The sequence below is a fragment of the Theropithecus gelada genome, chromosome 19, assembly GCF_003255815.1.
Source record: "Theropithecus gelada isolate Dixy chromosome 19, Tgel_1.0, whole genome shotgun sequence".
In the NCBI taxonomy this organism is placed as follows: domain Eukaryota; kingdom Metazoa; phylum Chordata; class Mammalia; order Primates; family Cercopithecidae; genus Theropithecus; species Theropithecus gelada.
In genome coordinates this window covers 27664373-27686085 of record NC_037687.1, presented here as the reverse complement: position 1 = coordinate 27686085, position 21713 = coordinate 27664373, and the positions used below count along the sequence as shown (strand labels likewise).

The window sequence follows — 21713 nt, the reverse complement described above, 5'->3', positions numbered from 1 at the left end:
TCCCAAAGTGCTGGGATTACAGGCATAAGCCACCGCACCCAGCCAGAATATAATTTTTAAAAGTAGTATTACCTGCACTTACAGAGAGGGAAACTGAGGCATGGCGAATATAAGTAACCCCTCCAAGGTTGCATGGAGAATATAAGTAACCCCTCCAAGGTTGCATGGAGATGGGGGCAGCACTGGGATTTGAATCCCAGTGCTCTGCCCCCAAAGTCACACAACCAGTGCACTATGGCTGCCTCTCAATGCCTGGGCAGCCTTGGAATCTGAGCATCTCTTTGGAAACGTGTCATGGCAGCCTGGCAAGCCCATGTGTGTGCCCATCTCTGAGTGCGTGCATCACAGCATGTCTCTCCCTGTGGAACAGGGCTACCTGTGGACCCTGGGCGGGCCCAGTAGGGTTCAAGAGTCGGGCTGTGAGAGTGAGGATCCAGACCTGCACTAGTGTAGGTTTACACCCACACATGCTTCCCTGGATATAAACGCACATCCATCTGGGGGGATGCAAGAATCCACGAGGAAGGGACTCTGGGCAAACCTGGGACGCATTTCTGGGGGTGCTGTGGTAGGATAATGACTGCAAAATGCACACATAGGCAGCAGTAGGGGTAGGGTGTAATCTAATTAGAGGGAGGGCCCAGGATGCTTGCTTAAAGTTGTATTTGCAGAAGCAGTAAGCAATTTTTACTTTTAGGTACTTATTTATTTTGACATTTTTATTTCTTGCTCTAAATATTTATTTAATTATTCATATTTATTTTTATTTTTGAGACAGGGTCTCACTTTGTCGCCCAGGCTGGAGCCCAGTGGCGCAATCTTGGCTCACTGCAATCTCCACCTTCTGGGTTCAAGTGATCCTCCTGCCTCAGCCCCCCAAGTAGCTAGGACTACAGGCGTGTATCACCACAGCCAGCTAATTTTTGTATTTTTTGTAGAGACAGGGTTTTGTCATGTTGCCCAGGCTGGTCTTGAACTCCTGAGCTCAAGCGATCCACCTACCTTGGCCTCCCAAAGTGCTACAATTACAGGAATGAGCCACTGCACCTGGCCTGTTTATTCTTGAGATGGGGTCATGCTTTGTCACCCAGGCTGGATGGAGTGCAGTGGTGCAATCATAGGTCACTGCAGTCTCAAAATCCTGGGCTCCAGCAGTCCCCCCACCTCCGCCTCCTGCGTAGGCACACACCACCACACCCACTAGTTTGGTTTTGTTTTGGTTTTTTGTTTTGTAGAGATGGAGTCTCGCTATGTTGTCCAAGATAGTCTCAAACTCCTGGTTTCAAGCGATCCTCCCACTTCGGCCTCCCAAAGTGTTGGGATTTACAGGTGTCAGCCCAGCCTTTGATTTTTACTTAGAGGTTGTATTTATTTGGATATCACTGATTGAGAGCACTGAGGGGGCCTCCGAGCCACCTCTCCAGGCTGTGTAGATCTAGATCGAGCTTGTCAAACCCACAGCCTGAGGCCCACATGCAGCCCAGTAGGCTCTGAATGTGGCACAACACAAATTTGTAAACTTTCTTAAAACATTATGATTTTTTTTTGTAATTTTTTTTCTTATCAGCTATTGTTAGTGTTAGTGTAATTTATGTGTAGCCCAAGACAACAATGCAGCCCAGGGAAGCCAAAAGATTGGACACCCCTGATCTAGACCTTACCCGAGGGATTTAACCTCCAGGGGCCTCAGTTGTCTCCTCTGTGAAATGGGAATGTCATAATTGCACCCAAGTGAAGATTAAATGAGAAAATGCTTTCAAAGCACTTAGCACTTCACCACTTATAGGAAGTGACAATTGCCATTAACTGCTATTAATATACCAGAAACTGTTACTCGCTGCTTTTGAGACATATTCATTAAGTACCTAGTCGGTAGCAATATTTTATCTACACTGACTGGTTTTTCAAACTGTGGATCCCTTAGGAAATAAGTTTATGGTGTGTATTTTGCTGACGAGGAAACGGGGCCTCAGAGCAAGAGGTGCACACAGGCAGGAGTTGGCCCAGCTGGGATTCAAACCCAGGTCCCTGCTAATACCTCTATTCTGGCTGTGGCACCTGTACCTTTGAGTCTCAGCTGCCGCTCCCACCACCGGCCTTCAGAGCGGCTCAGGTGGGAGGGCCTGAAGTCCTGGGTTCCCGGGAAGAGGGGCCTGGGGTCCCTGGACTTCCACCTCTGTGAGATAGCGGGACGGAGACCCTGGAGAAGCAGCACGTCACGATCCCAGATCTCTGGGTCCCCAGTGTGGAAACCCACTGGGTCTCTGCTGCCTTGGTCCCGGGAAATCTCCCTGCTTCCTTGCTGAGGCCAAGTGATTTCGGCTTTCTTGCCGCGGGTTCGAAGTGGGGAAAGGAGGGAGTGCAGGGGGAGGAGCCGCGGACCTGCGACAGTGGCGAGGGGAGGAGCCGAGCCGGCACCGCGGCGGGCGCGCGGGGCTGCGGCGGCGGCGGCGGCAGCGGCGGCTCCGGGTGAGTCCGCTCCTCCCCCTCCCCCTCCCCCTGCCAAAGCCCCAGCCCCAGCCCGATCCCGGGGGTCGGCCCCGGCGCATGGGGGCGGGGTAGATGCAGAGGCGCGTGGATCTTGGGCCGGGGAGTGGGAGCGCTGCAGCCCTCTCGGGCCACCCCGGGGGAGGGGCACGTGGCCCTGGAAGGGGGTCCCGAACACCTGGGTGTACCCCACCCGTCGCCCACCTATCTCCAGCGCGGGGAAATCGTTTCCCCATTCCGTGGCCCCTGAGGACTTAGGGCTCCGTGGCTTTTCGAAGTCCTGCACATTGTTCCCCTCCCTGCAGCGTCTTGGGACCCCAGCATCTTAACCCCCCCACAACCTTTAAAAAAAAAAAAAAAAAAAAAAAAATCCCATCCTCTCTGCAGCCCGGAGAGGCATTAAGGACTTCAACTCCCAGCAGCCCTGCAGCTCCGGGTCTAAGAAGTCGCAGCAGCGCGAGCGCGAGGCCTGCCGGGAATTGTAGTCTCTAAGCCCTTAACGGGAGCTGGGGGCCCTGAGGTGGGAGGGGGTGGCCGGGCTCCCAGTGGGTCGCCTGGGGTAGGGCAGCTGGCTCGAGCAGGACAAGATGTGACTCTTAAGCTGAGCTTTTTCTCCTGGCCTCAGCTCCCAGATCAGACTTCCCCTCTCATTACCCAGCGCGTGGGAACGGGTCCACAGTCCCTTGTCCGCCCTACAACCCCCATGGGCTGCCGCCCGCCGCCGCCTCGGCTGCCACCCAGGACACGGCAGAGATAAGCGCAGGTGAGTGTGACCATGCCTGTCTTAGAGTCCTGGCCTTCTGCAGCACCCCCACGACACCTGTCCATCTGTGAGCCCTGGTCTGTCTGTTCCTAATTCCCCTGCATCCCCTTCAACCCATCTTGATGCCTGGCTCCGAGCCATGTGTCACTAATTCCCCCTCTCCTCACATCCACCTCTCCTTCCTAGCCTCCTCTCATTTATGTGCTCATTGAACCTTCCCTTATGAACCCATGTCTGCCTGCCCAGCCCTCCTCTCTCCTTTTGTCTGTGATCTCTAGCCATCATCCACTGTCCTTTATTTCCGCACCCATCCATGCTCCCATTCGACCATTTCTCTTTCAAAGATATTTCTGCCCACACTCCTGCCTGCCCCTCTTCACCGTCTCTTGTCCCCTTGTCTCTCGAGCCCCTGTGAATTAATTACACCTCAGTTCATTCCTTGTCACTGTCCATCCCAAGTCTCAATCCTTGACTTTCCTTCTGCCTGCCTGTTCACCTCTTCATCTCTTCCGAGCCTCAGTCTGCCCTTCACATTATCTCTGTCTCCCCTCCCTGTCTGTCTCCTTCCCTCAACTTGGTCCCCATCTCTGCATCTCCACCTTTCCACCCCCAGGCTCCACTGTACCTATTCACCTCCTCTCTCTCTACCGGCATCCATCCTTCTCTCCTGGCCCTCCCTGCGTCTACCCTACTCTGGCCTCCTTGGTCCCTGGACCCTCCAAGTGCTTTCCTACCCTAAGTCCCTGCTCATCCTGTTCCTGCTGTCTAAAATGCCTTTCTCTAAAATGCTTTTCCCCACCCCAGTGCCACTGTCCCCCGCCTGTGGCTGGCTCCATGTCATCCTTCAGGTCTGGGAGAGCCCTCCCTGACCGTCCCCCTCTGAGTTCCTTTGTGATGCATCCTCCGGCTGTGTCCTGTGGAGTGCTTCTGACAGTCAGTCTGAGAACGACAGGTTTGTGTATGTGTTTTTGTTTGCTTGTTCACTCTATGTTTCCTCTCGTTGGATTGTGACACCAGGAGGTCAGAGAACTCCAGGACCTTGTTCTCTGCTGGATTCGCAGCAACCAGCACAGCACGTAGGGCGCAGTTGGTGCTGGAGGGATATTTGTTGAATGAATGAATGATGAATGGCTGGCACCTTGTCTGCTCATCCCTAACTCCTGTTCCTTCATCTGTGCAGCCCTAATCTTTGTTTCCTCATCTGTCCATCCCTTTATTTGTGCATTCTCATTCTTAGTCCCTTCACTGCCCTTCTCCGTCTCTTCCTCCTTGTTCATTTGTCCCTATTCTCTGTCCTCTACTCCATTCACACCCATCTCTGTCCCCTTGACGTACCCAGTCCCTGTTACTATCTCCATCCCTAATTTCTACCCTCTTGTCTGTCCACTCCTAATTCCTTTTCCTTGTCCATCCCTCTCTAGTACCTGTCACCTTGTCCTTCTTCCTCAAATCTCCATCCCTAATCCATCTGCCCCTAATCTCTGTCCCCTTTGCCCATCCTTCCTTTGCTCGGTGTCTCCTTCCACCCTTATCTCCACACCTGCCCACCCTGCTCTCCCATTCTGTTTCCCATCTGCACCCTTGCCCCATCCCTCCCACGCACAGGACCAGACGGCCACCATGTCAGGAGACTACGAGGATGACCTCTGCCGGCGGGCACTCGTCCTGGTCTCAGACCTCTGTGCACGGATCCGAGATGCTGACACCAGCAACAGGTGCCAGGAGTTCAATGACCGAATCCGAGGCTATCCCCGGGGTCCAGATGCAGGTCAGCACCCCTGCCTGTCTTGGCCAACCCCCTGCCTGCACTATGGCCGGGTGACTCGGAGCAGAACTGCTCAGCTTTCCATCCCTTGCAGGGTCAGTCCCTCACAGAGTCTTGCCCCCATCCTGCCTGCTGCTGCCCCTCTCCCAAATCTCTGATCCAAGGAGAAGGAGCTGTGTGGTCTGCTTTTTGAGTTTTGCCCTGTGGGCCTCCCTCTGACTACCACCACCAAATGCCCCCTTAAGATATCTCTGTGCATCTTGTGTAAATCTCAGGCTCTTGAGTCAGACTGACTTGTTTGGGTTCAAGTTCCATGTCCCTGACTTCTTAAATAACTGCATGGCTGTAAGTAAGTGACTCTACTTCTGGGCCTCAGTCTCCTCATCTGGAAAATGGGGATAATAAAAGGGACGCCTCATCGAGCAGATGAAAGGCTTAAATGATGCAACACCCAGGAAGCACTTAGAACAATGCTGGGCACGCAGTGGTCATTCATTCGATGCTGGGATTCGCTTACTGGGCACCCACTGTGGTCCAGGCAGCACGCGAGGCCCTTTGCACATCTCAATGATTACTCATTGAGACAGTGACCCTTTGTGGAACATACAATCCCCATTTTCAACAGAGGAAACTGAGGCTGAGAAGGGTGAAGTGACCTGTCCAAAGTCACACAGCTGGAAAGCAGCAGGGTTCTGGGAACGAGGAAACATTATGAGTGCCGTTGCCCAGATGAGGAAACGCTGATGAGAGGGAGCATGTGCTGAGTGATTACAACCACAGTCGCACCTGCTGAGCCCCAGGGCAGGGCCTGGCACCTCACGTGCAGGATGTCCAGGTGACATTCATGAGGGATAAGGCTGAGAGAGCAGCGGTCACTTGCCCAGAGGCTCGATGGTAGCAGAGGCAAAACTGAATCCTGCGTAGTCTAGTACAGCACTGTAGTTTGGGAGTCCTCACGACCACCATCAGCTTCGATGATTTGCTAGAATCATTGACTCACAGAACTCAGGAAACTGTTTTTGTTTGTCTGTTTGTTTGTTTTTGAGATAGAGTTTCACTCTTGTTGCCCAGGCTGGAGTGTAACGGTGGGATCTCGGTTCACTGCATCCTCCGCCTCCCAGGTTCAAGCGATTCTCCTGCCTCAGCCTCCCGAGTAGCTGGGATTACAGGCGCCCGCCACCACACCCAGCTAATTTTTTTTGTATTTTTAGTAGAGACAGGGTTTCATCATGTTGGCCAGGCTGGTCTCAAACTCCTGACCTCAAGTAATCCACCTGCCTCAGCCTCCCAAAGTGCTGGGATTACAGGGATAAGCCACCGTGCCTGGCCGGAAACTGTTATACTCATGGTTATGATTTATTACAGTGAAACGATACAGACTGAAGTCAGTAAAGGGAAGAGGGACCCAGGGCAGAATCCAGGACAGAGCAGGTGTGAGCTTCCAGTCATCCTCTCCCAGTGGAGTGACATGGACAGTGCTTAATTTTCCCAGCAATGACGTGTGACAGCATGCACAGTCTATTACGAACCGGGGAAGCTCACCTGGGCCTTGGTGTGCAAGGTTTTTATTGGGGGCCAGTCCCATATACGTGGCTGATTGCTGGTGTGGCTGACTTCAGTCTCCAGCTCCTCCAGAGGTTGAGCCAGAGGCCTCCAGCATACATCACAGTGTTAGCATAGACTATGCCGCATGATCCAAGGCTCCAGATAAACAAAGACACTCTAATCAGGCAGGACATTCCCTGGGCTTAGAAGTTCCCTCCCAGGAGCTGATCAAGGGCCAAACCTTTCTCTGGACAAGGTGAATCTTCTACTGCACAACTACACCACCTCTCCATGCCCAAATAGCTCCCCGGTCTGTGCAGACAGGAATGGCGAACCTGTCAGGGTGTGTGGGATCCATGTTCTGAGTTGAACAGGGTTTGAATCAGGCTGGCAGTAGGGGAAAGCATCTGTTTAATTTTTCTCCATAATGACCCTGTTTTCTCAACTCACCCTGTGTTCAGGAGGTTCGTAAAGTCCTTGCCTCTGGTTTCTAACAGGCCTCCCAGAATGCTCAGTGAGTGTTGGTCACTTAAAAAGGAGCACTCTGGGCCGGGTGCGGTGGCTCACACCTGTAATCTTAGCACTTTGGGAGGCTGAGGTGGGTGGATCACGAAGTCAGGAGATTGAGACCATCCTGGCTAACACGGGTGAAACCCCATCTCTACTAAAAACACAAAAACAAAAAATTAGCCGGGCATGGTGGTGGGTACCTTAGTCCCAGCTACTCGGGAGGCTGAGGGAGGAGAATGGCATGAACCCAGGGGGCGGAGCTTGCAGTGAGCCGAGATCACACCACTGCACTCTAGCCTGGGTGACACAGCGAGACTCTGTCTCAAAAAAAAAAAAAAAAAGGAGCAGTCTGGCCAGGCATGGTGGTGCATGCCTGTAATCCCAGTACTTTGGGAAGCTGAGGTGGATGGATCTGAGGCCAGGAGTTCGAGACTAGCCTGGTCAACATAACAAAACCCCGTCTATTCCAAAAATACAAAAATTAGCCAGGTGTGGTGGTGCCCACCTGTTGTCCCAGCTACTCAGGAGGCTGAGGCACAAGAAGTGCTTGAACCTGGGAGGTAGAGGCTGCAGTGAACTGAGATCATACCACTGCACTCCAGCCTGGACGACAGAGCAAGACTGCCTCCAAAAAAATAAAATAAATACATAAATAAATAAAGCACCCTAAGAGGGAGGGGAGAAGGAAACCCAGAGTTCTGCCAGTGCCTGGTATGTGTCCCTGCAGGGCCACTTCCTCTCTCTCAGAGCCTGTTTTCTCATATGTAAAATGGGATAAGTCATTTCAAAGTTATATAATGTCATAAGGATTAATGTCACACACCACTATAGCTTCACTGAGCAGTACAGGACAAGAAGGCATCCCCTTCCTGCTGTGTGTCCCCTAATGTAACTGGACACAGCCGTTCCACTCAGCTGTCCTTGCTGGCAATGGCCTTCCTACCTGCTTCCCCACCATAATCCACTGTCTGTTTGGAGTAGGGATTTTCACTCTCACTTTGCCAACATCCAGAAGTCCATTTCAAAATAAATTCCCGTTCCTTGAAGGTCACTTCTGAAAAACCCCACTCCTGGTACCAATTACTGAAGAAGCCCAAAACCTTTGGTTGTAAGAACAATTCTGTACTTGGATTTCTCTGCAAGGCATATCAGCACATATGTGGCATTCAGATTGTGTTAGCTATGGTGTTGATGGTGTTGGACACACATGGTGGCAGCAATAGGATTTATTATTCTAATAAAAATTCACATGTGAACTACTATTTATTGGGAAGCATTGAGGTGTGATAGCATCATGGTGAAGACCATGGGCTTTGAAACCAGGCTTCCCAGGCTTAAATCCTGACTCTACCACCTACCAGCTATGAACTTTGAGCAGGTGATTACAGGTATACTGATCTCAGTTTTCTTTTGTGGAAAACAGGGATAAATATGTTGCTAACCTCATGTAGTGCCTGGCAGGCTTAAATAACCTGACCCCTATAAAGTACTGAGATATCTGGTATGTAATCACCCCTCAAGATATGTTTGTTATTATCTTCCACATGTGATTTACCTTCTGCATTCCTTCAAACTACTATAAGAGAGAAGAACTGATTTTTCCTACTTGGGAAATGGGAAGTGTAAGGTTCAGAGTGGTTAAGATACGTTCCCAAGGCCACACAGCAAGCGTGATTTAAACCCTGACCTGCCTAACTGTGTCATGCAGGGTCCCTGCTTCCTTGACCATCTCTGAGCATTTTGCAGGACCTTGGTGCTACCTCACATGTTGTGTTCTCTTATAGAGAGGCACCAAAGTCTAGTGATTAAGAGAATAAAATCTGGAGACAGACTGCTGGATTCAAATCTCAGATCTGTCATTTGTTACTTGTAAAGCTTTAAACAAATCACTGAATCTCTCTGTGTCTCAGTTTCCTCATCTTTAAAATGGTTATGTAGAAATACTGGGCTGGGCACAGTGGCCACATCTGTAATCACAGCACTTTGGGAGGCCAAGGTGGGAAGATTGCTTGAGGCCAGGAGTTCGAGACCAGCCTGGGCAACATAGCAAGACCTCATCTCTACAAAAAAATTTAAAAGTTAGCCAGGTGTGATAGCAAGTACCTGTAGTCCCAGCTTCTTGAGAGGCTGAGGCAAGAGGATTGCTTGAGCCCAGGAGTTCAAGGGTGCAGTGAGCTATGATCATGCCACTGCACTCCAGCCTGAGTAACAGAGATTCCATCTCTTTAAAAAAAAAATACAATACTTACCTTGTAGAGTTGTAGAACATATATTAAGTAATACGTGTAAAGTGCCTGGCACTTGCGATTGCATGGACAATTGCATGGCAAATATGAAGGGTTAACTCTTTGGGGACAGCAGAGGGAGGAGGTACTGTGACCCCATCCTGACCCCTACCTCTGTCCTCATTCTCTTCAGACATCTCCGTGAGCCTGCTGTCGGTCATCGTGACATTCTGTGGCATTGTCCTTCTGGGTGTCTCTCTCTTCGTGTCCTGGAAGTTGTGCTGGGTGCCCTGGCGGGACAAGGGAGGCTCGGCAGTAGGTGGTGGCCCCCTGCGCAAAGACCTGGGCCCTGGTGTTGGGCTGGCAGGCCTGGTAGGCGGCGGCGGGCACCACCTCGGTGCTGGCCTGGGTGGCCATCCTCTGCTGGGTGGCCCACACCACCATGCCCACACCGCCCACCATCCACCCTTTGCTGAGCTGCTGGAGCCAGGCAGCCTGGGGGGTTCTGACACCCCTGAGCCCTCCTACTTGGACATGGACTCGTATCCAGAGGCTGCAGCAGCTGCAGTGGCCGCTGGGGTCAAACCGAGCCAAACATCCCCTGAGCTGCCCTCCGAGGGGGGAGCAGGCTCTGGGTTGCTCCTGCTGCCCCCCAGTAGTGGGGGCTTGCCCAGCGCCCAGTCACATCAGCAGGTCACAAGCCTGGCACCCACCACCAGGTGAGAGAGGATACTTGACTGGGGGTCCACTCTGAACTTCTGCTCCTCCTCTGTGTCTCTTTCCCATCTATGGTTCTTATGGGTTCGGGATTTGGAGGGAAATCGGGGTATTGACTCCGGGATCTTAGGGAAAGAGGAGGGTGGGGCCCTAGACTCCTGGCTCTGAGGGAGGTTGGGGCTATGGGGTCTAGACCCCTTGGACCCGAAGGAGTAGGGGACTGGGGGCCTGAATTCCTGGGTCCAGAGGGAGGAGACTGGGGAAAGGACTTCAGGACAGGAAAGTAGAGGAGAATGAGGTTGGATCCCCAAGTCCCTGTGGCACAAGGCAATTCACCCCCTTTCACTCTAAGCCAGGATTGGTAGTAGGACCTGGAGTTCCTTCATTCATTATTCCTCAATATACCTGTAAATGTATATTGAGCACTAATATAAACTAGGCCTGAGCAGGGTGTTAGGAAAACACCGGACTCTGCCCTCCTGTTACTCACAGTGCAGGGGAGGCGGCCCCCAGACTGGCTGTCCTGGTGTAGCTGGGCTGGTGAGGCAGGAAAGCGGCTCAGGGGACCACAGCTGGGAGAAGGCTGCAAGCTTCCTGGAGGTGGAGGTGTCTCAGCTGAGACCCGCAGGCTGAGGGAGAGTTAGTCAGGCAAAGAGTCAGGGCTGTGACCTGGGCATTCCAGGTGAAGGGAGCGGCCCAGGCAAAGACAAGAGGAGAACGAGATCATAGTGCATTCTGGGGACAGCCCACACCAAGGGGACAGCCAGGGCACCATGCCTTAGTCACCAAGGCATGAGAATAAGTTTGAAAAAAAGAAAACTTCAGGCTGGGCACAGTGGCTCATGCCTGTAATCCCAGCACTTTGGGAGGCCGAGGTGGCCAGATCACTTGAGGTCAGGAGTTCGACACCAGCCTGGCGAAACCCCGTCTCTACTAGAAATACAAAAAATAATAATAGCCGGGCGTGGTGGTATGTGTCTGTAATCCCAGCTACTCAGAAGGCTGAGACAGGAGAATCTCTTGAACCCAGGAGCCAAGATTGCACACTCTACTCCAGCCTGGGCAGCAGAGTGAGACTCCATCTCAAAAAAAAAAAAAAAAAAAAATGAAAAGAAAAAAGAAAACTTGAGAGATGTGGCTACGGACACCAGACCACATGGGGCTTTGAGTGCCAGGCTGAGGCTCTGGGACTTTGTCCTGAGGGCACTGAAAAGCCATGGGAGGGCTGTGAGCAGGGGAGGGGCAGAGTCAGCTCTGGGTATAGAAGGAACCCTCTGGGGCCACATGGGGTGGGCTGGAGGGAGACACTGGAGGCTGAGAGTTCAGGAGAGGACAAGGCCTGAGCTGTGACCAGGACAGTGGGGATAGAGAGGAGAGACGGCCAGGGAGATTAAGAGAAGGGCAGAAGAGGGTTCAAGGAAGGTCTGTGTTATGTGGGGCGTCGGGGGTCCATGGAGAAGCATCCTGGGTCGCCAGCTTGAGGCCCAAAGGAGGTTACTGAAAGCTGGTGCATTCACAGGTATAGGCTGGAGCTAGCTTTGAAATGGGGAGAATGAGACTGGGCGCGGTGGCTCACGCCTGTAATCCCAGCACTTTGGGAGGCCAAGGCAGGCGGATCATCTGAGGTCAGGAGTTTGAGACCAGCCTGACCAACATGGTGAAACCCCGTCTCTGCTAAAAATATAAAAATTAGCCAGGTATGGTGGCACACACCTGTACTCCCAGTTACTCGGGAGGCTGAGGCAGGAGAACTGCTTGAACCTGGGAGGCAGAGGTTGCAGTGAGCCGAGATCATGCCTTTGCACTCCAGCCTGGGCGAGAAGAGCAAAACTCCGTCTCAAAAAAGAAGGAAAGAAGGAAAGAAAGAAGAAAGGGAGGGAGGGAGGGAATGCCCCCAGATACCAATGGGGAAACTGAGGCTCAGAGAGTCCAGTGGCTCCCTCAAGCTCACACAGTGAGCAAAGGAGGGCACTTGTGGCCACCTGGCTGGGTGACAGAGGGAAAGGCAGGGAGGAATCTCTCAAGTGTCTGCATGCAAAGATCAGAGTCACTGACCTCACCTTGGTCTCCCCCACCCGCTACAGGTACCCAGCCCTGCCCCGACCCCTCACCCAGCAGACTCTGACCTCCCAGCCGGACCCCAACAGTGAGGAGCGGCCACCCGCCCTGCCCTTACCCCTGCCTGGCGGCGAGGAAAAAGCCAAACTCATTGGGCAGATTAAGCCCGAGCTGTACCAGGGGACTGGCCCTGGTGGCCGGCGGGTTGGGGGGGCCCCAGGCTCCGGAGAAGCAGGCACAGGGGCACCCTGTGGCCGCATCAGCTTCGCCCTGCGGTACCTCTATGGCTCAGACCAGCTGGTGGTGAGGATCCTGCAGGCCCTGGACCTCCCTGCCAAGGATTCCAACGGCTTCTCAGACCCCTATGTCAAGATCTACCTGCTGCCTGACCGAAAGAAAAAATTTCAGACCAAGGTCCGGAGCAGCAGGCTGGACACCGGGGTCCCACAGAGAGGGAGCTAGGAGTCTGGACTCCTGGGTCTGAGGGAGGATGAGCTGGGGTCTGGACTCCTGGGTCTGAGGGAGGAGGGGCTGGGGTCCTGGACTCCTGGGTCTGAGGAAGCAGCAGCTGGGGGCCTGGACTCCTGGGTTTGAGGGAGGAGGGGCTGGGCCTGGACTCCTGGGTCTGAGGGAGGAGGTGCTGGGTCTGGACTCCTGGGTCTGAGGGAGGAGGCGCTGGGTCTGGACTCCTGGGTCTGAGGGAGGAGGGGCTGGGGTCCTGGACTCCTGGGTCTGAGGGAGGAGGGGCTGGGCCTGGACTCCTGGGTCTGAGGGAGGAGGTGCTGGGTCTGGACTCCTGGGTCTGAGGGAGGAGGTGCTGGGCCTGGACTCCTGGGTCTGAGGGAGGAGGGGCTGGGGTCCTGGACTCCTGGATCCTGTGGAGGAGGGGCTTATGGGCACGGTGTCTTGTCTCCTGTCACCCACCACCGCCAGGTGCACAGGAAGACCCTGAACCCCGTCTTCAATGAGACGTTTCAATTCTCGGTGCCCCTGGCCGAGCTGGCCCAACGCAAACTGCACTTCAGCGTCTATGACTTTGACCGCTTCTCGCGGCACGACCTCATCGGCCAGGTGGTGCTGGACAACCTCCTGGAGCTGGCCGAGCAGCCCCCTGACCGCCCGCTCTGGAGGGACATCGTGGAGGGCGGCTCGGTCAGTGGCCCCCTCCCCTGACCTTCCCCTTCCCAGGGCCCTGAGCGCCCCCCAGGTTGCAAGTCCCCTGCCTTCAGACTTCATAACTTCCTCACTTCCTGTCCCCGCATTTTTCTGTTAAAATGTATCACACTGGGGAAGATTGCAAACTTACAGGCAAGAATAGAGAATGGGCCGGGCGCCATGGCTCATGCCTGTAATCCCAGCACTTTGGGAGGCTGAGGCGGGCAGATCACTTGAGGTTGGGAGTTCAAGGGCAGCCTGGCCAACATGGAGAAGCCCCATCTCTACTAAAAATACAAAAATTAGCCAGGCGTGGTGGCACATGCCTGTAATCCCAGACACTCGGGAGGGAGAATCGCTTGAACCCAGGAAGTGGAGGTTGCTGTGAGCAGAGGTCATGCCATTGCACTCCAGCCTGGGCAACAAGAGTGAAACTCTGTCTCAAAAACAAAACAAAACAAAAAACAACAGAGAATGATACAATAGACACCCTTCCTCTCCTCAACGTCGCCAAATATTAGCATCAGGCCTGGATCCGATTTTCCAACCTCCCACCCCCTTTGCCATCGGATGCCTTCCTGCCTCAGCCCCATGACTTCTCCCCTCTCCCCCCAGACTTCTGACCTTCCAACTTCCTGACTTTCCAAGTTCTGGACTTCTAGAAGCCCCAATCCCTCTCTAATCTCTGAACTTCTGAATTTTCCCAACTCCTGACATGGGAACTCTTTCATATTCTCACCCTCTGTTTTTTCATGGTCCCTGCCCAAATCCTGATAGCCTGATCCCCTAGGCCTCCGCCATCCTGGGATCCCCAGTATCCAGACACTCCCCAGTTCTCCCAGCATCCAGATTACAGGGCCCAATGGCCTCTTCCTTATTCCTTATGACCCCTGCCCTCTGGCACCTCGTTGTCCCTGTACCTCCAATCCCTCCCCAGCCCCACTCTTAGGTACTTGTTGTGTGTGTGTCCTGAGCTCTTCTGCCCCAACAAATCTCAGATCCTCAACTTTACAGCGCCCCCACTCCAATCTGATCTGTGAATTATCCAACATTCCAGTTCTCTGCCAGTCTGGGGTAGCTGTGTGTCTGTTGTGGGGAGGGTGGCCTTCATATCAGGAGAGGACTAGATCTCCTCAAGGTCCTTTCCTTCTCTGAGCCTCAGTTTCCCCATCTGTCCAATGACAGATGTCCAGTTGAGCTGGGTGCCTATAGCTTTTCCTCTAGGCTTCTTCATGGTGCTCTCCCCAGTCTTCCTGCTTGGCCTCCCAAGCCCAGCCTTTGGGATTGAAGTGCCCAGTTCCAAGGTCCCTGTTCCCAGGGCCCCATGGGTTCCACCAGCTCCTGCTCCCGGTCATCAGCCGTGACAGCCCCATCCCAGGGCCTTCTCTCTGTATCCATGCTGGCCTCATTCTTGTGCTCACCCTTCTCATTTTCTCTCTCCATCATCATCACTTGAAGTTTTCCTCACTCATTCCACTGATTCGTGTATTCTCTCTCTCTCTTTCTCTCTCTCTCTCTCTCTCTCTCTCTCTTTTGAGTCAGAGTCTCCCTCTGTCACCCAGGCTGGAGTATAGTGGTGTAATCTTAGCTCACTGCAACCTCCACCTCCTGGGTTCAAGTGATTCTACTGCTTCAGCCTCCCAAGTAGCTGGGATTACAGGCATGCGCCACCACACCCGGCTAATTTTTGTATTTTTAGTAGAAACGGGGTTTCGCCATGTTGGCCAACCTGGTCTCGAACTCCTGAGCTCAAGTTATCCGCCCACCTCAGCCTCCCAAAGTGCTTGGATTACAGGCATCAGCCACTGCACCCAGCCTTCATTCATTTCTTCAACCACTGCTTTTTCAGGAGCAGGGCCTGGGGACCCCAGACAGCCCTCGGCAGCTCCAGGTCTAGGTGGCTGGGCCTTGTGTCAGGGGCTAGGGTTATGGGGAGGCACAGAAGGAGATGTGCAGGGCTGTAGGGGAGCTGGGAGCTTGTGGAATGAGGAGAGGCTCAAAGGCCAAGGAGGAGATAGAGGGAAGAATGTTCTGGCAGAGGGGCAGCCTGGACAGAGGCCCTGACGGGAGTGAGTGGGGAGTCCAGGGCCCTGGGCTGGCGCAGCTGGGAGGCTGCAGGGCTGGGCCGGGTTGGTCAAAGCTCCCAGCTAGCTCCAGCATGGCTCCAGCCTGTGTGTCAGGGTTGGGGGCGGTCCTGGAAACTTCAGTGGAGGCTGATGAATCTGCCCTCTCTCAGGCTGGTTTGTGTGTGTGTCTCTGCTCCGTCTTTGTCCCACTCTGTCTGAGTTCGTCTCTCTCTGTCTCTCTCTCTTTCGGTACAGGGACTAGGGTGTCTAAGTCTAGGTTTCTCTCTCATTCTCTGGTCTCTGTCCCTCCACTTTAATTCTAGGTAACTATCACTGTCTCTGGGTCTTTATACACCCCAACCCACTATCTGTGTCCCTCTCTCTCTCCGGACCTCTGTCTCTCTCTGGGTCTCTCTCTCTATATCTCTCTCTTTCTCTCTCTAGGTCTCTGTACTCCCTCTCTCTAGGTCTCTATCTCTCTGTCTCTGGGTCTCTATCTCTCTGTCTCTGGGTCTCTTTCTCCCTCTCTCTCTGGGTCTCTGTCCTCCTCTCTCTGGGTCTCTGTCCCCCTCTCTCTCTGGGTCTTTGTCCCCCTCTCTCTGGGTCTCTGTCTGCCTGCCTCTGGGCCTCTGTCCCTCTGACTTTAGAACTTTGCCTGTGGGTCTGTCTTTCCTGCTGCATCCCTCAGTGTTTTGGCTTCTGTCTCAGTCTATTTCTCTCTGTGTTTTCTCTCTCTCTCACCTTCTCTCTCTCTCCCCTCACTCATGCTTCTTCCAATCTTCCCTACAGAACAAATAGGCTTTGACGGTCATGGGCAGCTGTGGCCAGGGAGTTACTGGGTCTTGGCCCAGAGTCAGATTGTTAAGTGGATAGGAAGCCTGAGCCCGGATGTCAGGGTGGAGAGCGGGAGGCTCCAATGGGAGAGAAAATCAGGGAGAGTTGAGGAGGGGCTGAGGCACGATATCACTGACCTTTTCCCCACCTGCAGGAAAAGGCAGATCTTGGGGAGCTCAACTTCTCACTCTGCTACCTCCCCACGGCCGGGCGCCTCACCGTGACCATCATCAAAGCCTCTAACCTCAAAGCGATGGACCTCACTGGCTTCTCAGGTGAGGATCGTGGATCTGAGGGAGGACCGGCCGGGGGTCTGGACTCCTGGGTCTGAGGGAGGAGGGGCCGGGGGTCTGGACTCCTGGGTCTGAGGGAGGAGGGGCCGGGGGTCTGGACTCCTGGGTCTGAGGGAGGAGGGGCCGGGGGCCTGGACTCCTGGGTCTGAGGGAGGAGGGGCTGGGGATCTGGACTCCGGGGTCTGAGGGAGGAGGGGCTGGGGATCTGAACTCCTGGGTCTGAGGGAGGAGGACCTGGCGTCTGGACTCCTGGGCCTGAGGGAGGAGGGGCTGGGGGTCTGGGATCCCGGACCTCTGGGTCTGAGGGAGGAGGAGCTCGGGGACTGAGGTCCTGGACCCCTAGGTCTGAGGGAGGGAATCTCTGTTCCTTGCTTCACTGCTGTTCCCAGACCCCTACGTGAAGGCCTCTCTGATCAGCGAGGGGCGGCGTCTGAAGAAGCGGAAAACCTCCATCAAGAAGAACACGCTGAACCCCACGTACAATGAGGCGCTGGTGTTCGACGTGGCCCCCGAGAGCGTGGAGAACGTGGGGCTCAGCATCGCCGTGGTGGACTACGACTGGTGAGGGGCGCGGCCCGGACAGGGGGCAGGCAGGAGGGCTGGGGTGGGGACAGGCCCTCCCACCGCCCTCCTCTGGTCTTTACCGACCCCAACCCCCAGCATCGGGCACAACGAGGTGATCGGCGTGTGCCGCGTGGGCCCCGACGCTGCCGACCCGCACGGCCGCGAGCACTGGGCGGAGATGCTGGCCAACCCCCGCAAGCCCGTGGAGCACTGGCATCAGCTAGTGGAGGTGAGTGGGGTCCCACACCCACCCCTGACAAGCACCCGTGCGCCCTCGGCCCCTTCATCCATGCAATGAACGCCCTGCATGTTTATAAGCCACAGAACCAGGCATCCTCGGTTTCAATCCCTGCTGTGCCAACTTCAGCTGTGTGGCTTAGAGCCAGTTACCCAAGCGTTCCGTGCCTCAGTTTACTCACTAGGAAATGGGACTGTTGATAGCATCTTCTGTTAGGATAGAGGTGAGATGTGCTGAGTTAAACGTTCTGTAAGTGGTCGCTGCTGTTGTTACCCATGAGGCTAAGTTGAAAATAGAGGGGGCCGGGCGCGGTAGCTCACGCCTGTAATCCCAGCACTTTGGGAGGCCGAGGCGGGCGGATCACCTGAGGTCAGGAGTTCGAGACCAGCCTGACCAACATGGAGAAACCCCTGTCTCTACTAAAAATACAAAATTAGCTGGGTGTGGTGGCACGTGCGTGTAATCCCAGCTACTTGGGAGGCTGAGGCAGGAAAATCACTTGAACCTGGGAGGTGGCGGTTGTGGTGAGCCGAGATGGCGCCATTGCACTCCAGCCTGGGCAACAAGAGCGAAACTCTGTCTCAACAATAACAACAGCAAAAAAAAAAAAAAAAAAAAAAAGAAGAAGAAGAAAGAGAAAGGAAGGAAGGAGGGAGGGAAGGAAGGAAGGAAAGGAAAGGAAAAACAGAGAGGAGAAACTGGGTGAGAAGATGGAGATGGAGTGGGGTTTTTATTTGTTTTGGTTTGTGTTGTGTTAAGAGCAGGCTGTGAAAATTACTTGGTCATAGCATACTGAGTGGACTTTATTTTTTAAAATGGGGCCAGGTGAGGTGACTCACACCTGTAATCCCAGCACTTTGGGAGGCTGAAGTGGGAGGATCACTTGACCCCAGGAGTTCGAGGCCAGCCTGGCCAACATGGCGAAACCCTGTCTCTACTAAAAATACAAAAAGCAGCTGGGTGTGGTGGCGGGCGCCTGCAATCCCAGCTACTCGGGAGGCTGAGGCAGGAGGATCCCTTGAGCCCAGGAGTTTGTTACTGCAGTGAGCTATGATCTCACCACCACACTCCAGCCTGGGCAATGGAGCAAGAAACCCTCTCCTTAAAAAAAAAAAAAAGCAAGTATATAGGGGCACACACATTTCCTTTGGAATAGCAGTCTAATGTGGCATGAGACTGGCCCTTTTTAAAAATTTGATATTTTGTTCATCATGGATTTGTTTTGCATTAATTTTGATTTTTAAAAAATATTGCATCATTATTATTATTGAGACAGAGTCTCACTCTGCCACCCAGCCTAGAGTGCAGCGCTGCAATCTTGGCTCACTGCAACCTTCCCCTCCCTGAGTTCAAGTGATTCTTCTGCCTCAGCCTACCAAGTAGCTGGGATTACAGGTGTGTGCCACCTCACCCAGCTAAATTTTTATTTTATTTTATTTTATTTTATTTTATTTTATTATTTTATTTATTTATTTATTTTGTAGAGACAGGGTTTCACCATGTTGGCCAGGCTGCTCTCAAACTTCCAAGTGATCCACCCACCTCGGGCCCCCAAAGTGTTGGGATTGCAGGCACGAACCACCGCACCTGGCCAATATTGCATTAAATATTATTTATCTTGATTGCTGCATTTGGGGCACACATTTACATTTAGTACCGGGTGAAACTTTCACCACATCACCAGATTGAGTCCGGCCCTGCCATGGGTTTTTTTCCAGTGATGATGAGGGACCGAGCAGCTGGGCACAGAGCTCAGATTTGAGATTGGAAGAGATGAGGACTCTACTAAGGTGGATAGGATGGAGGCTACTCCCTCCTTCTGTCATTCACTCATTCATCCATTCATTAATTCATCCCACAAACCTGAGGAGTTTCTGGTGAGCCACTGCCCATGTTGGGCAACACTGGCGGCACAGAGCCTGGGCCCAGCCCTGACACTGCCCATGAATTTCAGCCCCTCGTGCTCCCTGTGGCCTCAGAAGATCCTTCTACACCCAGAGCTTCTCCTCCCCTTCCTTGCTCACAGCCCTCCCGTGGCTCCCCAGTGGCCCCAGGACAGAGTCTCAGCTCCTCTGATGCCGTGCAGGACCTGCCGCACTCATCCCTACAGCCCCATCTCTCCTCGCATTTGCAGAGACTCCTCTTTTTTGTGCCTCCATTTCTCCATCTGTAGAATGGAATCGTAATACCATCTGTCCATCGCTTCAGGGCCAAGTGAGAAAGCGCATCCTAAATAATGAAACAGGATTGACGTCTTCTCCTGTTGATGATTAGTGTCTGTTTCAAATCTCTGTCCCTCACTCCTGAACCTTCTGGACTTTCTCCTTTAGGAAAAGACTTTGACCAGCTTCACAAAAGGCAGCAAAGGACTATCAGAGAAAGAGAACTCTGAGTGAGGGGTAAGGAGCCTGGCCACAGGGAAGGGGCTGGGGGTGGAGATGCCTGAGTCTGAGGGAGGAGGGGCCGGGGGCCTGGACTCCTGGGTCTGAGGGAGGAGGGGCCGGGGGCCTGGACTCCTGGGTCTGAGGGAAGAGGGGCCGGGGGCCTGGACTCCTGGCTCTGAGGGAGGAGGGGCTGGACCTGGGACTCCTGGGTCTCTGGGTGGTGATGGAGCTGCAGGAGGTCGTGACGCAGTTCTCTGCCATCGCTGACCCCTCCTCTCCTGCTCCATCGTGCAGGTCTGGCCTAGGCCCGGGATCGGACCAGGCTCCCTCAGGACCCCATCCTTTCCTGCCCGGACCGTGAATTCATCTCCTTGAAGCCATAACGTCCGAGCTGCTGGTGCAGGGCAGCCCTGGCCCTAGGCTTCCTACCCCTGGAAGCGAGAGGATGGGAGGAGGCCGGCCCAGCTCCTTCTTTCAGGGTGGGGGGCATTCAGCCTCCACTGTGTCTGTCTTTTCTTCCCTGGGGCTCCCCCTTGAGGCGAGGGGCCATGCATGTCTGGGGGACCCCTGCCCCCAAAAGCCCTCTGTCTGTCTCTGTCACTTTGCTGTTCGTCCAAGACTTGGTGTCCCGACCCTTGTTCTCGCCGTGAATGTCAATGGGCCAATCCTCTCTGTCCTTTCAGACACACACACACCTGTGTCCACCCCTTCTGTTCGCCACACCCCGCGTCTAGCCGGTCCCCCCACTGCTGCTGCTATCAACGCCAGAATAAACACACTCCGTGGGTCTCACTCCACCTGGGCCTCCTGTCCTCTCTGAGACTAGGAAGCTGGATTGGAACATGCTGGCTCTGCAATAGACAAATTTGTGTTTCTTTCTATGACTGGGCAACTTAATGATCTCGCTGAGCCTCAGTTTATAAAAATGGTGTTAGCCAGGATCATTGTGAGTACAGAACACAAAATTCAACCCAAAACCATAAACAGAATTGAAAGACCTCTGTCCATGGAAAGCCTATGAACACAGAGGGACTTCAGGCATGGTTAGATCCAGGTGTTCAAGGGATTCTTTCACTTCCGCTTTCCTCTTTTTTGTTTGGATGGAGTTTCACTCTTGTTGCCCAGGCTGGAGTGCAGTGGTGTGATCACTGGAACCTCCTGGTTTCAAGCGATTCTCTTGCCTCAGCCTCCTGAGTAGCTGGGATTACGGCCGTTTGCTACCGTGCCTGGCTAAGTTTTTGTATTCTTAGTAGAGACGGGGTTTCACCCCGTTGGCCAGGCTGGACTCGAACTCCTGACCTCCTGTGATCTGCCCGCCTTGGCCTGCCAAAGTGCTGGGATTACAGGTGTGAGCCACTGCGCCTGGCTACTGACTTCTCTCTCAGGTGTTTGCAGTGGCAATGAGATGGCCACTTGGAGCTCCAGGTGTAAAATGCTGTATCTGTTATGATACCTTTGGCTGCAAAACAAACAAACAAAAACTTCTCCACTGAAAGAGCTTAAGTGAAAAGATTTTTTTCCATGTTTGCATATCAGATTTTTCAAAGACAGTCCCAGGGTTGGTTCGGCTGCTCAACAACATTAGGCTTTAGTTGGCATCTCTGAGATTGGTGTTCATTCCCCTCCTGAGTACAAACTGTCTATAGCAGCATCGTGTTCTCACACACTGGCATCTAAAGCAGGCAGTGTAGACCGGGGCCTCCCCTTCTGTGTTCCCCTTTTTTCCTCCACAGAATAATTCTCCTTATTTCTCTCTTGCCAGAACCCGGCTGTGTGGCTACCCCGAGTTGCAGAGCGGTCTGGCTAATGAACATCTGTCATTTCCAGTCCCCATGGTGGGGTGCGGACTTTGCCTAGAGGAAGCATGGGGAGGGGAACTATAGTTGGGTAGGAAATTAACAGGATCTGCTGCCATTGCAAGAAATTAACAAGACTTGTTGTAATTGCCTTCAGAGAGATAACTTCAGAGGAAACAATGTGAGAATCAGCTGTCTCTCAGCTGCTGTGTCATTCAGGAACAGGATTCTGACTGGTCCAGCTCAGACCTTGGAGACACCCCGGGCCAATCATTGGGTCCAGTTTGGGCAGACTCTTGGGCCCGCCTCCTGC

The 21713-nt window shown here is 53.6% G+C and overlaps 1 protein-coding gene across 3 annotated transcripts; it reads left to right on the top strand.

The window, feature by feature from the left end:
- The first annotated feature begins 2397 nt into the window (after positions 1 to 2397).
- On the top strand, positions 2398 to 20401 carry SYT3 (synaptotagmin 3). Of its 3 annotated transcripts, none has more exons than XM_025367137.1 (11): positions 2398 to 2469; positions 3113 to 3250; positions 4856 to 5018; positions 9489 to 10014; positions 12097 to 12484; positions 13004 to 13222; positions 16280 to 16400; positions 16808 to 16979; positions 17079 to 17211; positions 19551 to 19619; positions 19899 to 20401. In XM_025367137.1, the coding sequence occupies exons 3-10, from the start codon at positions 4871 to 4873 to the stop codon at positions 19614 to 19616; spliced, it is 1773 nt and encodes a 590-aa protein (XP_025222922.1). In that variant the 5' UTR covers positions 2398 to 2469; positions 3113 to 3250; positions 4856 to 4870; the 3' UTR covers positions 19617 to 19619; positions 19899 to 20401. The 3 variants fall into 3 exon arrangements, with proteins under 3 accessions (XP_025222922.1, XP_025222924.1, XP_025222925.1); XM_025367139.1 differs by having other exon boundaries at positions 2437 to 2469; positions 4488 to 5018; XM_025367140.1 differs by lacking the exons at positions 2398 to 2469; positions 3113 to 3250 and having other exon boundaries at positions 4233 to 5018.
- Positions 20402 to 21713: the final 1312 nt, after the last annotated feature.

Coding starts and splice junctions, on each gene's coding strand:
- SYT3 (XM_025367140.1), top strand. CDS start 4,367: ATGAATGATGAATGGCTGGCACCTTGTCTGCTCATCCCTAACTCCTGT. Junction 10,015..12,096: donor AGCCTGGCACCCACCACCAG/GTGAGAGAGGAT, acceptor CACCCGCTACAG/GTACCCAGCCCTGCCCCGAC. Junction 17,212..19,550: donor ACTGGCATCAGCTAGTGGAG/GTGAGTGGGGTC, acceptor TTTCTCCTTTAG/GAAAAGACTTTGACCAGCTT.